The sequence below is a fragment of the Hylobates moloch genome, unplaced genomic scaffold (genome assembly GCF_009828535.3).
Source record: "Hylobates moloch isolate HMO894 unplaced genomic scaffold, HMol_V3 SCAFFOLD_19, whole genome shotgun sequence".
NCBI classification, from domain to species: Eukaryota; Metazoa; Chordata; class Mammalia; order Primates; family Hylobatidae; genus Hylobates; species Hylobates moloch.
This window is the reverse complement of record NW_026652294.1, coordinates 2,436,793-2,453,390: the sequence shown is the minus strand read 5'-3', so window position 1 is coordinate 2,453,390 and position 16,598 is coordinate 2,436,793. Positions and strand designations below refer to the sequence as shown.

At 54.0% G+C, this 16,598-nt stretch overlaps 1 protein-coding gene across 2 annotated transcripts in view; it reads left to right on the top strand.

The window, feature by feature from the left end:
• The window catches only part of GNB1L (G protein subunit beta 1 like), a 66,919-nt gene extending 50,769 nt beyond the window's left edge, over window positions 1–16,150 (top strand). Inside the window, exons 7-8 of one of the 2 annotated variants that reach the window (XM_058431198.1) lie at window positions 1,761–1,976; window positions 15,564–16,150. In XM_058431198.1, the coding sequence (XP_058287181.1) occupies window positions 1,761–1,976; window positions 15,564–15,815 (468 nt within the window). In that variant the 3' untranslated portion in view covers window positions 15,816–16,150. The remainder of the gene's footprint in view (window positions 1–1,760; window positions 1,977–15,563) is intronic. The other variant, XM_032138173.2, reaches the window with a different exon arrangement.
• The last annotated feature ends 448 nt before the right edge of the window (window positions 16,151–16,598 follow it).

Here is a 16,598-nt window from a genome sequence, read left to right as displayed (position 1 = left end):
GCATTGGCTTCACACAGGTGCTAGGCTCTGAGACTGCCAGAAGGACATCGGTGACGAGAGCAGCCTCAGGCAGTCTCAGCTCTGGCAGTGGAGGAAAGTGCTGGGGAGGAGGGTGGGACAGGCTGGGAACAGGTGCCACCACAGAGCGCTGCCTGAGGGGAGTGGGTCCAATGGGGAGAGTCTTTGGAGTCAGCTTCTGGGGCTGGCCTGCATTCCTGGTTGGGATGCAGAGTGTTCCCTGCTGCTCTCGCCTGGCCCTCACCCACTGTGAGTTCAGACACACCACTTACCAGGGGGAGGCCCTTTGAGGGAGCCGGGGCTGCCTGCAAGGAGCTTCTGTGCAGAGGGCATGGCACCCATGTCGGGAAGGAAAGTACTGTGGGTCCCTGCACGCCTCATTTCCCAGCAGGTGATCTGAAAGGTGCCAACATGGAGCTCCTCCCAGGGATGAAACAGCACACACAGCAGCGTGGCTAGAGCTTCTGCAGGGAGGGGCAGGGCGCTGAGTACACTCGGGGCCCTGGGGCAGCCCTGCTTCCCAGGGACAATGTGGACTCTGGCAGCAGGGAATGACTTGGGACGAGGCCTGGGAGGAGGTGCCCTGGGAGAAGACGCACTGACCGCCACTCTCCTCCTCCCGGAGCCTCATGCTTCTTAGTTTCGTCTGTGTGAACTCTGTTATTAGAACCCAGTGGTTTTACAAGTCTTTTCCAGGGACATGTATGAGGACCACTGGACCAGCTCTGGCCTCGGGTTCACATGCCCACGTCCTGCAGGGCACAGTGAGTGTCCTTCTGTCCCTGGCATGGCCATCCCCTCTAGGTCAGGGCAGTTGGCCTCAGGCTCCGGGCCTGGCTCCCCCGGTTCCCATCACCAGCCTTCTGATGCAGAGAGCCCTGGTCCTTGTGGTGATTGAGGACTCAGCATCCCTTTGTTAGGCACACGCCCTGGTGCCTTCTGGCTCCCCCAGGTCTCCTTGCTCCGCCATGCCAGGTTTCTCTGGGCTGTCATTCTTGGTGCCGGGGACTGACGGCTGTGTCCCCAGGGTGATGCGGAATCCTGCAGCGCTCTCCTCCTGCAATTATTCCAGAGGCTTAACAAACGAGGTGTCTGCCCAGGGCTTGGAGCCCTCTGACCCGCGCCCTCATTCATCACAAGAGCTCGGGCGGCTTGCGCCAGGCTTCAGGGGCGGGGGCTTTGGCAGCCACGTTGACAAAGCACAGAGAGTTCATTTTTTATGGAGATGGAGCTCACGGTTTCTTCTGGCTGGCGGCTCTAGACAGGTGACCAGCCCCAGTGAGCGGTGGCCACACATCTTAGGCCTGGGGAAAGGAGGTAGGAGGACAGGTCCCTGCGCATGGGAGAGGTGGAGAGGGTTGGCAGCACTCACAGTGGCTGGTGGGTGCCCAGCATCACCCCTTTGGGCAGAACCCGGGGTGGGCACATGCAGGTTGCAGGGCTGGTGAGAAGTGGTACAGCAGTGGGAGGCCTCTGGCTTGGCTCTGTGCCCTCTGCCCCTATGTCCTCGGGGTGCCCTAAGGGCAGCCGTGCCAGTCCCATGCTGACAGCATCAGCCATCCAGGGGCTGTGTGGGAGGGCACTGGCGGTGCAGAGCTTCTGAGCTGTGGCAGCCACGTGGAAGACATGGGAAATAGCCCCGGCCAGCAGGAGGGGCAGGAGATTTCCAGAGCCCCTTCTCCCCCGAAACTCACTGGAGTCAGGGTCCTTCCAGGAGCTGACTGCTCTGCTGTTCCCCGCAGGCCAACTGCAGCCCCCGCCCACTCCTTCTGGCTGGCTATGAGGATGGATCGGTGGCCCTGTGGGACGTCTCTGAGCAGAAGGTGTGCAGCCGCATCGCCTGCCATGAGGAGCCCGTCATGGACCTTGACTTTGACTCCCAGAAGGCCAGGGGCATCTCAGGCTCCGCGGGGAAGGCGCTGGCTGTCTGGAGCCTGGACGGGCAGCAGGCCCTGCAGGTCAGTGCGCCAGGCCTGGGGCCTCATTTATCCTGCTCTGCACTAACAGTCTGATAGGCTGAAACAATATTTAGTCATGAAGAGGAGTTGTTGCAGATCCCTGGCTAATTAATCACTTGGAGGCGGGTGCAGGGGGGCTGTCCATGGCTGGCGCAGGAAGAAGGGGGCGTGGGCGCTGGCAGACCGTTCACATGGTTTGGGTTTCGCCCAGACCTCGGGTTCATGCCGTCACATCTTGTCTATCTAGAGAAAGGCACGCAGAGTCCAGGAATACTCAAACCCCTTTGTGAAAACTCAGAGGAATTTGGTCAGTAAGGAACTGATTAATCAAAAAAAAAAAAAAACCAGTGTGGAAAACTGCAAGGAGCTGCGGCCCCCGTGGTGGTCTGGAGCTGGCCCAAGGGAGGCCACTGCTCACGGGCAGCAGGAAAGCCCAGCAGGAAGGCTGGGAGGCCTCAGGGCCGCCTGGCGGTTGCTGAAGATCTTCCCATGGTGCCTCCTGGGCTCTCCTGGCTGGCATGGCTTGAGGGGCACCGTGGTGTCCCTGTCTGGGCCTGTGGCTCCAGGGTGGCCTGGCTTACACGTGGCCCCGTTTGGGATGGGAGGGATCAGGTCAGGCTGGTGGGGGCAAGGGGAGCCTCCTGTCCAGGTCTCACTCTGGTGCAGGTCTCAGGGGCTACAGAGACCATGGGGAATGAGGTGCTGGGTGTGGCCTGGGTACATCCTGGCTTCTAGGGGGTGGACAAGGAGCCCCCATTCACCAGAAGTCTTGGAAGCCTGAGACTTACCCATAGCCAGCGAGTGGTCAGATTGCCCAGTCTAGTGGGTGAAGGGCCTTCACGGGGAGCTGCATGTCCCATGAGGTGGCTACTGGCAGAAGCAGCAGCAGCTCCCAACCTCACCAAGGACAGAGCCCGGGGCTGCCCTTCTCTGTGGGGCTGTGGTCCAGGCTGTCTGTACAACAGGAGGCCACAGAGAGGGCATCCCTCGGGCCCCCCAGGCAGGGCAGCCTTGCCAGCAGCCCCAGCAAGCCTGCTGCGCCTCATGCTTGCCCAGCCCTGGCCCCTGTGGGGTGGGGAGGGCTCACCTCGGGTCCGTCAGGCCCACCCCTGAGTGGGCACCACCAGAGTCTTTGAAGCACATGGTAGAGCTGTGGAAGGATGTGCCCTGGTGAGACCAGGATACACAGAGGGGCGGGGTTCTGTGAGCGGCCCCAGTGCCCTGTGGGCATCACCAACCTGTGCGGGCACATGGTAGACTTGCAGGAGAGCTGTGTCCATCCATTACCCGTCCATCAGCTGTCCTGGGGGTGGGGGCACAAGGCCCTGATGTAAGCGGCAGAGCTTCTCATGTCTCCCCGGGAGCAAGGGTCTCCTAAGGCTTAGCAGGCCTGGGTGGTGGGTGGATGTGTCATCATCATGATGCTCATTCTTAGCAGCTACAAGCTGAGCTGCTCTGGGCGCTGGGAGGCTGAGCCACTCTGGGTGCTGGGTCTACATGTCTGGAAGGGGCATCTCCCTCGCACTCCCTCCCTCCTCCTCAAGCCTGGCAGGGATCCTGCAGGGCTGCCCCCATGGGATCCAGTGTTCACGTGGCACTGGCTTGTCCTTCACCAGCCTGACAGCAAAGGGCTGAAGACCCAGGCAGCTTCCCTGAGAGCCCCCAGAGGGCTCTTCTCTGCAGTCCCCACCTCTGTGCCCAGGACCCCGGGAAGGGGCCCTCCTGCCGTCCTGGCCCAGATCTGCCTCGTCTCTCCTGGCATGTTTGGGAAACAGCTGCTGGAACTTAAGACTGTAATTTATGGGGCATGTTCCAGTCCAGAGATGAACTTGACCGGATTGATGAATTGAAAAGTTAAAGCAAAAGGGGGACCAGGTATTAATGAATTGAAAAGTGAGAGCAGAAGGGAGAACCAGGAACTGAAGTGGTTGGCTTGGCTGTGGCATGCTGGGCAGGGCATCGGCCCATGGTGCTGGGCAGGGCATCGCCCGTGGTGCACATCGAAGGAGAGGCACTTCCCCTGCTAAGCCCTGTGTTGCATGGGCCAGGAGGAGGCCTGGGAGGGGATAGGCGACTCCAGGGATGGGACAGGGAGCCGGAGAGGCTGACGCGCCACCCTCTGCCCAATGTCACATCTTAACGTTGATCCTAGAGACCCTGGAGATTGCAGGTTCTGTAAAGCCCATGCCTCAGGGAAAGCCTCTGGGGACGCTTTCGGAGGTGAGCTGCCTGAGAGCATTCTTGCCGCCCGGGAGCAAGCAAGGTGACCGAAGGTCCTCAGCACCCACAGGTGTCCTCACCCACCGCCTGCACTGTGACTCCTCGGCCAAGAGCCACGTGAGTGCGGCTGTGTGTCCCTCGCATCCTCCTGCCAAAGCCTCTGATGAGCCCAGATCAGTCTCCCGCCGGCGGGTGCTGGGAGCGGAGACGCGAATGAGGTTCCCGGAGCAGAGTGTGGGTAATCGGAACCAGATGGTGGCCTCGCTGCGCCACGCATTCCTGGCACCTGAGGTCATGCGCTACGAGAGCCACTGGTGGCCAGAGATCCTTCCTAGAAGGCCCAGGTCCAGGCTGGGGCTTGGCCAGGGGCCACGGTGGTGACGAGGAGGCTGCCCACGTCAGGATGCCACCTGAGGGTGCCTCGGGGGCAAGTGGTGACTGGAGCCCTGAGCCTGCCTTGCTGAGGTGGCTTTCCCACGAGCTGTCGCAGTTAGAGCCTGCGTTGTCATCAGATACAGGTGGTACGCAGGCCCTCTCCCTCCCACATTTTAGGGTAGCGCCCACAGCCTTGAAGTGGGGACTGATTTACAGCCAGCCATATTCTTAGGCCTTTAAGTAATAATGAGGCTCCCCCACCCCAGGCAGCCCTGGCCTGGGAAGTGGACCAAACGTGGCTCTCCCACGAGACACGGCCAGGTGTCCCAGCTGCGCTCCCATCTGCACAGCAGTGGTGGCTGCTATGCCGTCTGCCAGAGGCTTCCCTTTAGAAGGCAGTAGCAGAGCTGCTGGGCAGCCAGGAGGGAGGCCAAAGGGCCCCGGGTCAGCTCCCCGTGCATCGCATCAGGAGGAGAGGCTTGTGCAGGGCGTGGGCATGGTTCTGTCTGCCATCAGGAGCACGGTAGTGCAGGGCCCTGGCTGCCGTCACTGCAGGGCCAGGACCAGTCCTCCTCTTCTTCAGGAACACAGGGCTGGAGCAGGCCCTAGTCTTTCTCCAGGAGGCCCCACCAGGCTTCCCACATCGTCCTCATTTCCTGCGGGAAGCTGGTCCTTGAACCTGGTTTTCTTTACCTTGATGCTGTCACTGCTTTCTGAGAATGGCTGAGGTGGGTGTGGGGTCGCTCCTGTCCCTGCAGGCAGTGGCCGCCTGGCTGGTGGGTAGGCACAGCCAGGCTGCTGGGCAGGAGCTGGGCAGGAGGAACTGGGCATCTCAGCCTCCCACAGGTGAAGACCCCTGGTCAGGACTTCTGTGGAAACCTCCCCACACGCCTGTGGCTCCAGGCATTTGGCAGCTCTTTTCTCCCTGGGAAGGACCTGCCAGCAAATTCCTATCAAGAGGGCCCTGAGCAGGCCCCAGTGGCTTCCAGTGAGGCCCATGGCGTGGGGCCTGGTGTTCCCTCTCTACCACTGACTTAGGGCAGAGGTCACAGGAGAGAAATGGATGACAGTGACGATGGCATCAAATCAGCCTCCTGTTCTTCCCAGCCGCCAGTTCCTTCCCTGGGCCACTGTGTTCTGGTCCCTGAGAGCTGGGGAGGGGATCCTGGGTCTGCAAGCATAGGCAGCCAACCCCACATGCATGACATGTACATGCCAGCATCCCCTCACGGCCCTGCGCAGCAGGTGCTGGCCTTGACGGCCCCTCAGCCGGGTCACAGGGAGCCAAGTGGGGAGGCAGGGGCTGGTGTGGAGGGAGGGGAGGCAGCGCCGAGGCCGGGTGCTCTGGACACTGAGGCCAACCTGGGCTTGCGGTTGCCAACCAATGGCTGTGTGTCGTGCTGCAGCACGTTCAGCTGCTTGTGTGTGCACAGGCAGGATACCACCGAGACCCCCAGAGCCAAAGTCTGCCAGGCAAGAGAGGTAGAGGATAGGCAGAGCGTCTGGGATGTGCTGGGACTGTGTTGGTTACAGTGTGTGGTGGGAGGGGAGGGGCCATGAGAGGGGTCAGGGCTGCAGGCCTTGATAAGTCCATGAACCAGGGGGCCCCGGGCCCTGGAGAGGCCTTGAAAGGGCAGGATGATGGGCTTGCAGGGGCTTGGCCTTGAGAGACAAGCTGGTGTTGAGGTAGGAGGGCAAGGTGGCTGAGGGCATGGCAAGGCGCCGACCTCACTGGCCAGGAGCCTAGAGCAGTGTCGGGGGCGCAGGTGGTGGTATCCCAGCCCGGGGTGAGGGCTGCGCTGGCTGTGGGTTGTTTGGTGGCATCTCCTTGCCAGGCGAGGCTCCTCTCACCCCTCCTGGGGAAAGAATCTGGGTCTTGAATGGGTGCCTGATGTCACCAAATGATCTCACTGCATCTCTCCGACTCATACAGGTTTTCTTCTTGAATCTGTTCATTGCATTGTTGGAGTTTTCTTAAACATTAAAACAACTAAAATCCTCAGTCTGTCCCTGAATCTCAGGGAAAAGTCTTGAAATCACCGCCTGCGCCCTGCCCCCAATGTGTGACATGTGCTCCGCCCACTCTGCTGGGCTGGGCCAGAACTGCCCAGGGCCACAGACGCTGGGCCTCCCTCTCCCACCACCTGCCTAGTGACAGGAGCCCCAGGCTCAGGGAGCTGGTGGGGAGCGTCCCCTCTTCTCCCGACGGATGGACACGTTTGGATGGTGGAGGTGGGGGGTCGTGAGTGACTGTAGGTTGGTCTTCGCCTGCACCATTACTGGGCGGTTATTTTCTCTGCCCGGGTTGTTTTCTTTGTGGACTAATTTAGGTTTCCTGATTTGGGGAATTTTTCTAGGAATTTGTCTGTGGGCATACAAATCCTCAAGGTTGTATTCCTAGTGACCTTTTTTGGACTGCTTGTGATGATTGTTTAAATTTCTGCTGCATTCAAAGCTCCGTCCCTGCTTTATTCCTGATCAGTCTTGTATGTGTTTGTCCTTGAACATTTCTATCTTTCTGTTCATTGTTTCTGTCCTTGCCATGCTCTCCCTCCATCCCATGTCCTCTGGGTTGCATCTGCTGCCCTGCCTGGGGTCAGGTGCACAGCCCATCGGCACTCAGCCTTCCCTTGCCAGCCCCACATGGAGCCTGTTTCCACAGGTGACTGTCCAGCTGGGCTCCCTGGTGCAAGAAGACATTGTCTTCCTCCCCTCACTTCCAGGCAGACCCCTTTTTTATTATTTTTTTTCCATATTCCTCATTTGACACAAAGACCCCATTTTTATTTGTTCTCTGGCTGCTGAGTTAATTAGAATGTTTTTATGGTTCTGAATGTTTGATTTTTTTCCCCCAGTTATTTTTTAGTTTTCAATTTCTAACTTAATTAACATTGTGGTCTGGGAACAAGGTCTGAATGATATCAGTTCTTTGAAATGAGGGGCCGTCCAGTTTTCATAAGTATTGCACATGTGTCAGGGAGGCAGTGCTGGTTGTCAGATGCCCCGCTGCACACGTGAGCGCCAGGCCCGTGTGTCCACTGATTCTTAGGCCTTTAAGTCATCCTGCAGGTGACCAGGGTCCCCAGCAGGCGCAGAGAGGCCTGTCCTGTTCCCTTTTTCTGGGGGCCTGTCTGTGTTTGCTTTATGCACTTTGAAGCTGGCCTAGGAACATGCCAGTTTAAAATGGTGATTTCCTGGTGAATGAGGTCTTTTCTTCATTCCCCCTCATCATCTCTAGAAAGGACATTTGCCCCAAAGCCTATTTTTCCAACTATTAATATGGCTTAGTCCAGGTTTCTTTTGGTCACTACTTCCCTTTATAGCCTTTACATTTTAATCATTTTACCTCCAACCTTCCTGGCCCTCCAGGTGTAGACACATCTCTTATGGAACCAGTTCTCACATCGATGATTGCATTTCGTGTGTGAGCGTTGCCCTGGGCGTTCTTACATCTCAAGACCTCCTTCTGGAAGCCAAAAAGCGCATCCTTTAGGGATTCCTCGGGCAGGGGCCTCTTGGTGGCTGTGCTGGTGGCCTCTGATGCACGGGCCTGGATGCCGAGGGACCGTTCTCTGAGCAGCAGCAGCTGCTGGGCCATGGGTCTAGGTCCTGCCACTTCCCTGGGCTGCTGAGAATTCAACTCCCGGCCTAGCTACCTTCCGTGTGACTCAGTCCCATAAGCTTTGACTCACTGTGTCTTCATTTTCATTCAGTTCAGAATATTGTGATTTCCTCTTTGATCCGTAGGTTCCTTGGGGGGGTGTGTTATTTAATTTCCAAATATTCGTTGATTTTGTAGCTATATCTTTAATCTAGCTTAATTCTGTTGTCAGTGAATGCACACAGTGCAATTGCAGTTTAGAAATTTATGGAGGCTTGCTTTTGGCCCAGCACATGGTGTGTCTCGGGGAGTGCACCACATGGACTTGAAAGGAGCGTGTGTTCCGCAGTTGTGGGGTGGAGCCTTCCGTCAGCCTGACCCAGGTCAGTGGACGTGGTTCCAGTCTTTAATATCCTTACCGATCTTTTGGTCTAGTTTCTTTTTTACCAGTTATGCAGAGAAGGCTCTTAAAATCTTTAACTGTGATTGCAAACGTGCCTGTTTCTTTGTCTCTGCCAGTTTTGCTTCCTGAGCTTTGAAGCTCTGGGGCTGAGTGTGGGTGTACAGGCCCTGAGATGTCACCTTGTCTTGGTGCAGAGCCTTTTTCTCAGCACAAAGTGTCCCTTGTCTCTTGTAATGCTCTTTGTCTTGAAGTTGGCTTTGTCTACTACACAGTAGCATCGACTTTCTTAGGTTTTCCCTTTGCATTTTTCTCCTTGCTTCTACTTTCAACCTGTCCTGACCTCTTGATATTTAAAAAGCATCTTTTGGCTGGGCGCGGTGGCTCATGCTTGTAATCCCAGCACTTTGGGAGGCTGAGGCGGGTGGATCACGAGGTCAGGAGGTCGAGACCATGGTGAAACCCCGTCTCTAATAAAAATACAAAAAATTAGCTGGGCGTGGTGGCGGGCGCCTGTAGTCCCAGCTACTCGGAGAGGCTGATGCAGGAGAATGGCGTGAACCCGGGAGGCAGAGCTTGCAGCGAGCCGAGATCGCGCCACTGCACTCCAGCCTGGGCGACAGAGCGAGACTCCGTCTCAAAAAAAAAAGCATCTTTTATTTTATTTTATTTTATTTTTTTGAGACGGAGTCTCACTCTGTCACCAGGCTGGAGTGCAATGGTGTGATCTTGGCTCACTGCAACCTCCGCCTCCCAGGTTCAGGTGATTCTCCTGCCTCAGCCTCTTCAGTAGCTGGGATTACAGGCACACGCCACCACACCTGGCTAATTTTTGTATTTTTAGTAGAGACAGGGTTTCACTCTGTTGGCCAGGATAGTCTCGATCTCTTGACCTCGTGATCCTTCTGCCTCGGCCTCTCAATCAAAAGCATCTTTAGCAGACAGGTGTGTCTTGCTTTGTGATGCTTTCTGACAATCTCTGCCTTTTAAGTGGTGCATTTAGTCTCTTTGCATTCAGTGTAATTATTGACATGTCTAGGATTAAGTCTAACATCTCTATACTTATTTTCTACTTGTCACTTCCATTTTTGGCCACTTTTCCTCCTTTCCTACCTTCTTTTGTGGTAATCAAATATTTATTTATTTATTTATTTATTTATTTATTTTATTTTATTATTTTGAGACGGAGTCTTGCTCTGTCGCCCAGGCTGGAGTGCAGTGGCGCAATCTCGGCTCACTGCAAGCTCCGCCTCCCAGGTTCATGCCATTCTCCTGCCTCAGCCTCTCCGAGTAGCTGGGACTACAGGCGCCCGCCACCACGCCCAGCTAATTTTTTGTATTTTTAGTAGAGACGGGGTTTCACCGTAGTCTCGATCTCCTGGCCTCATGATCCGCCTGCCTCAGCCTCCCAAAGTGCTGGGATTACAAGCGTGAGCCACCGCGCCCGGCCTCAAATATTTATTTTTTAGTATTCTGTTTTGTTTCCTCTCTTGGCTTCTTAGCTAGACCTCTTGCCACTTTTGTTCCTAAGTGGTTGCACTCCAAGAGTATGCAGCCTTCTCAAAGTCTCCTTAGAATCAGTGTTGTTCACATCCCACCTCACAAACATGATGACATTGTGCTGGTGCAATCCCTTCTACTCACCCTTTTAGTCTTTCTGTGACTGTTGTGATCTACTTGACATCTACACACATTCAAAACTGCACCTTACGATATTAGTTTCCCTTTTCTTTGAGGCAAGGTCTTGCTCTGTCACCCAGGCTGGGGTGCGGTGGTGCAATCACAGCTCACTGCACCCTCAAACCCCTGCCTCAGCCTCCCGAGTAGTTGGGACTACAGGCACCTATCACCATGCCTGGATAAGTTTTTGTAGAGCTAGGGTCTCACTATGTTGCCCAGGCTGGCCTTGAACTCCTAGGTTCAAACAATCCCACATGCTGGGATTAAAGGCATGAGCCACTGCATCTGGCCAGTTTTCCTTTAAATCATCAGTTTAAAAAAAAACTTACAAGAAATACAAAACATAACATGTTACATTTACTCACCCCTTTGCCATTTCTGGTGCTCACCCTATAGACCCAAGTATCTTCTTACATTTTTTTGTAGGGCAATTCTGCTGGCAAAAAGTTCTCTAGCTTTTGTTTATCTAAAAAATGTCTTTATCGCCCTTATTTTTACAGAATCCTGGCTATGGAATTTAGGAATGATAGTTTTATTTTTCTTCATGCCCTGTAAAGATGTTGTTCCATTGTTTCTGATGAGAACTCATGATATCCTATCATTCCCATACATGGAATATGTCTTGCTCCATGGCTGCTTTCAAGATTTTTTTTTATCTGTGGTTTTCGGTAGTTTGACTATCATGTGCCTAGATAGATTCTTCTTCTTGTCCTGATTGGGTTCTGCTGAGCTTTTCATCTATATATTCGTGTTTCCCATTAAAATTGGGAAATATCCAGCCACTGTTTTTTCTTGACCATTTTCACTTTCTCCTCCTTCTGGGGCTTCTATGAGTTACACAGTTTGATAGCATCCCGTGGCCCCCTGAGGCTCTGTTTGTTTTGGTTCAGTCGTTTTTTCTCTCCTCTTCAGATTGGGCAATGTCTGTTGATCTGTCTTCTAGTTCACTGACTTTAAAAAATATATATTTCCAATCTACTGTTAAGCCTATTCAATACATTTTTCATTTCAGTATTGAGCTTTCCAGTTCTATATTTTCTATTATGACTCTTTTTTATAATTTCCATTTCTCTGCTAAGAGTTCCTATTTGCTCATTCAAGACAATTTTTTGGGTAATTATTTGAATACACTTTCCTTATTTTTTTTGAAGGAAAATTTGTACTATTTTAATTATTTTTATGTACAGAAAACTCAACAGTGTACATTTAACCCAGTTTAGTGGCAAGTTCTTTAGCCTTTGCCTTTTTGAGCTTGGCGATACGAGCCACAGACTTAGGACCCAGGACGTTGCTGCCCTTGACTACGGGTCATATATTCCTGCTTCTTAGCATGTCTAGTAATTTGCTGTTTGTGTGCCAGACATAGTGAATGATACATGCTGAATCTCTGGGTTCTGTTATTTCGCTCTGAAGAGTGTTTGCTTTCATTCCAGCATGGAATTCAGTTACTGACTGTTCACCTTGAGCTTGTGCAGGCTTGGCTTTTGGCTTTGTTAGGGCAGGTCTGTGGAAAGTCCACTCCCAGGCTTGTTAAGTGGGATGGAACTCAAATTCCAAACTCTGCCTCTCCTGCAGACCTCGACAGGGCTTGGTTTCTAGTTTTGTTCTGGTAGATCTAGGGTAGGCCATACTGTAAGATAGAATCCTATTCCTGAAGTGAAGCCATTCTGGTAGCTCAGCTGGTCTCAGGCTGTCACACAGTCTTCACACTCAGGGTAACTGGACCCCTGGCACTGTTGACCTCTTGAACTTGTTCTGTTTAACTATGCAGCTCTGGTAAGCCCTGTGGAGTCCACCGTGAGCATGCTCAGTCCAGCCCTCACACAAGACTCATAGGGACCCCTCAGACAATCTTCAGCTCCCTCTGTCCCTTTGCCTTGCCCCATGGATTTCAACCCTCTGGCTGCTGCAGATTATGATCTCTGCCTCCTCAGCTTAATGTGACCACTATGTTCTGCCTGGACTTCATGCTCATAGCATTGTCTCCAGGCAGAGAGCTGTGGGGGCATTTGGGAGGCCCACCTCATCAGCTGCCCTTCTCTGCCTAGTGTTTCCTGCCTGTAAACAGTTGCCTTGTGTATTTTGTCCACTTTTTATGGTTGTTTGCAGCAAAAGGACTAGTCTGGTACCAGTTTCTCAATTATAGACACTTTCCTATTGTTCTTGCTTTATGGATGATATGTCAGTTTACTGGCTAAACAGATATTTACAGTTATTTTGGGGGGTGGGGAGCACAAGGTCTTGCTCTGTCACCCAGGCTGGAGTGCAGTGGTGTGATCATAGCTCACTGCAGCCTCAAACTCTTGGGCTTAAGCAATCCTTCCACCTCAGCCTCCCAATAAACTGGGACTACAGGTGCATGCCAGCATGCATGGCTAATTAAAATTTTTTTTTTGTAAAGACAGGATCTCTATATGTTGCCCAGGCTGGTCTTGAACTCCTGGGCTCAGGCAGTCCTCCTGCCTTGGCCTCCCAAAGTGCTGGGATTATATGGCTCTTCACTGGGAATTGTACTCTTTATCATTGTTAAGTATTTTATATAATCTTACCTAATGCTTTGGCCCTGAATTCAAATGTTCCTATTATTCAGATTACCCTGTTCTTCTTATTTGTATTTTCCCAGTATATCTTTGCCAGGAGTTCCTTTGGAATCTCTGTTGTACATAGCATAGATTTGGATTTCACTTTGAAATTCAATCATAAACCTAGACTCAAATGATCTTCCAACCTCAACCTCCCAAGTAGCTGGGACTACACGACCACGCCTGGCTAATTTGTAATGTTTTTTAAAGACAGGGTCTCGCTCTGTTGCCCAGGCTGGAGTGCAGTGGTGTGATCTTAGCTTACTACAGCCTCAAACTCCCAGCCTCAAGCAATCCTCCTGTCTTTGCCTCCCAAGCAGCTGCGATTACAAGCATGAGCCACCACACTCAGCCTGTTGAGTATATTTAGATCTTTTTTTTTTTTTACTTTATGCAGCTATACAAGGAAACATAGGCACCTACAGTGAGGTGGGAGAGGAGAAGGAAATAATGCTATTTTTGTCATTACTTATGGTGGGGTGTTCTCAGATAATCTCTCGGGGACGAGGTTGACTATTATATCTTTGGCCCCAAAGGACAAAAGCTGAGCTAAATCAGTGAACTTAACAACCATCCCATCTCTCTCAGTGCCTCCCATATTTCTGTGAGTTATATAACCGGTTCCATAGCCATAATCCCCATATTGTCTTAGAGCTGATCCTATAGGCAAGTGGGTCCACTGCTCCCTGCCAGACCATCTGCTGCAGTTCTCCAGTTATCTCTTATGAGACTGGAGTTAATCTTCTAGTCCTTCAAGAACAGCTTATGGGTGCAGGATTCTCTGAGTTCTTACATGTTCAGAAATGTTGGTCTGTTGTTTTTATAGTTGAGCGACAGTTTGGCTGGATATAAAATAGTTGGACCTCGCTTTCCTCCTCAGCCTTGCAGGCATCACTGTGTCATCCCTTGGCACCCATGTGGCTGTGGAACATTCGGAGGACGGCCTAAACGGCACCCTCATCATCAACATGGTCTTTTTGTCTGGCCACCAAAAGTGTTTTAGCTATGAAGTCTAATAATTTTATTAGAGTGTATCTTTTTTTTTTTTTTTTTTTTTGAGACAGGGTCTCACTCTGTCGCCCAGGCAGGAGTGCACTGGCATCATCTCAGCTCACAGCAGCCTCCATCTCCTGGGCTCAGGTGGACCCTCCTCCCGAGTAGCTGGGATTACAGGCACATGCCACCACCCCAACTAATTTTTAAAAAAATTCTTACAGAGATGGAGGTCTTGCTGTTTTATGCAGGCTGGTCTCAAACTCTTGGACTCAAGCAGTCCTCCCACCTCAGCCTCCCAAAGTGCTGGGATTACAGGCATGAGCCACCATGCCCAGCACATTCTGCTCATTCTCCATCATTCCCGCCTTTTGTGTCTGGCTGTCCTGTTAGAGTCGCTGCTGCTGCTGCTGCTGATTCTTCTTCATTGCTTTGAGTTTTTCTTCCATTTCTCCCCTGCACTCTGCCAGGTCAGCTTTCCTCCTCTGCATTCTGCTGCTTTGGGTTCTGGTTTTACAGAGGGGATGCAGAGCCAGAGCTTAATTCATTGAGTTTTCTTTTGTTAATTTATGACAGCACTGCTTGGTAACAGTTTCCATTGGCCTCTGCTGAATGTTGCCATTGTTTTTCCTGTTTCTTCTTCCTTTTTCCTTGTCCTATCTTTGCAGAGGTGTGTGATTCTCAACTGAGGGCAGCGTGGCCCCATCAGGAGGCCCTTAGAGAAAAGGGTGCTGATGGAAAGCTCGCAGTGCATGGGACTGGTGTGGAAGGAAGTGGCCCTTGTTGCTTGTCATCATGGTGGCAAAGTGCCTCTATCATTCAGCGTGTGGGCACAGAGGTGCCAAATGCCCTGCAGCACATGGGATAGCCCTGTGGAACCAAGAAGTGCGGTAGCCACAGAGGCAGTGCTAATCCCCCCACCCCCCAGCTCCCTACTCGCTGTAGGAGAAGAATGTCAGGGAGGGGTCAGGGCAGGAGGCTTCCTGTGCACCCAGCGCTGAGACGCTCGGCCCAGGAAGAGGCCAGCACCCCGACGGCCCCGTGCACATAGGACCTGCCTGTGTGGCTCCAAGTCTTGTGCAGTGCCCCATCCCCTCTCAGAACCCAGCCGGGGATGTTGCCCCCACCGGGCAAGGTGCACTGTGTGGCTCCTGCCACCTCCAGGGCGTCTCCCCCTCGTCCCCCCCTCATCCTGCCAACCCCCCACTGGGTCTCGCTCTTGGCAGCGCTCCCAGCGCTGTCGAGCTTGGGGGTTCACATACCTCATGGTTTTGCTGAGGATGGAGTTTGTATTTCTCACCCTCGTCAGCTTTGGGGTGGTTGTGAGGTTCTTCTGGGAGGAGTGCCAGCGTTCTGCTGCCGTCAAGCCCGGGATGTGGCCTCTCACTAGGCACTAGGGTGCAGTGGCTTCCCCAGGGTGAGAGGCCCCGGGACCCAGCCCCTCTCCTGCAGCTGGGACCTCCCTGTCTCTGCTGCTCTCTGACTGGGGAAGGAGTCGGTCAGAGCTGGTGCGAGGAGCAGCAGGGCAGGGCCGAAGACCACTCTGAGGGGAGGGCTGGAGTCCCCCATCATGGCCTTAGGAAGAGTGGGAGGTCAGCTGGGCGGGAGCATGTGGCCCTCACATCCTGGGCCTGTGGGCCTGCGTCTCTCCTGGTTCCAGCTGCAGGTGGGGCGCCAGGGGCAGCACTGCCTCGTGGGCTTAAGGAGTGGCCTAACGCCTCGCCCCACTCCCACAGGTGCGTGGGACTCATGAACTCACCAATCCCGGGATCGCCGAGGTCACGATCCGGCCAGACCGCAAGATCCTGGCCACCGCAGGCTGGGACCACCGCATCCGCGTGTTCCACTGGCGGACGATGCAGCCGCTGGCCGTGCTGGCCTTCCACAGTGCCGCTGTCCAGTGTGTGGCCTTCACCGCCGATGGCTTGCTGGCCGCGGGCTCCAAGGATCAGCGGATCAGCCTCTGGTCACTCTACCCACGCACATGACTCACCCACTCTCTTCCCGGGAGACAGGAGGGCGGGCAGGGAGGTGGGCATCAGGCCCCAGCCTTGACCTGAAACCTCGAGGGCCTCTGAGGACCAGCAAGTCACAGCCCAAGGACCATGGAGTCCCCGCTGTCTTCACGAGGTTGGTGTTTCCTTTTGTGGAGTGCCTCATCACAGGACGGTGACTCTGGGGGCCAGCCAGAGCCCTGGCCATCCAAGGCCTGCAGGAGACATTGGCTTGGGCCTGCTGTGTTGCCAGCTGAGGGTATTTGATAATAAATTTCCGTTGCCAAGTTGCAGGCTTGAGGTGGGAGCTCCCTGAGGAGGCCCTGGTCCCCCACTTAGCATCAGTGCCCTCAGACCCCCACCAGGCAGGATGCTCAGCCCCACCCTCACACCTGCTGTTGAATGGGCCACCCCGAGTGTGGGTTTCCTGGGCCAGGCCTCAGGAGATGATAGGCCCCAACCACAGCTGCCTGTCGATGTCCACATGACCCCTCACCCCGAGGAGGCCAGGAGCTCCCAACACACAGGTTGAGGCCAGGATCAGGATCAGGAATTAACTGAACTCCCTAAAGAGTGAAGCAGAGAAAGGTGCCTGTGAGGGATGGCAAGGGGGGCTTGCAGCACACAGGGCCAGGCCAGATGTGGGATCCGGGAGGGCATGCCTGCCCAGAGAGGGTGCAGTGGGGAAGGCACGCAGGGTGCGCCTCCAGGTGAGTGCTGGGCAGAAGGCACGAGAGCAGCGAGGGAGTGTGACAAGCACCGCCTCACAGTGGCCAA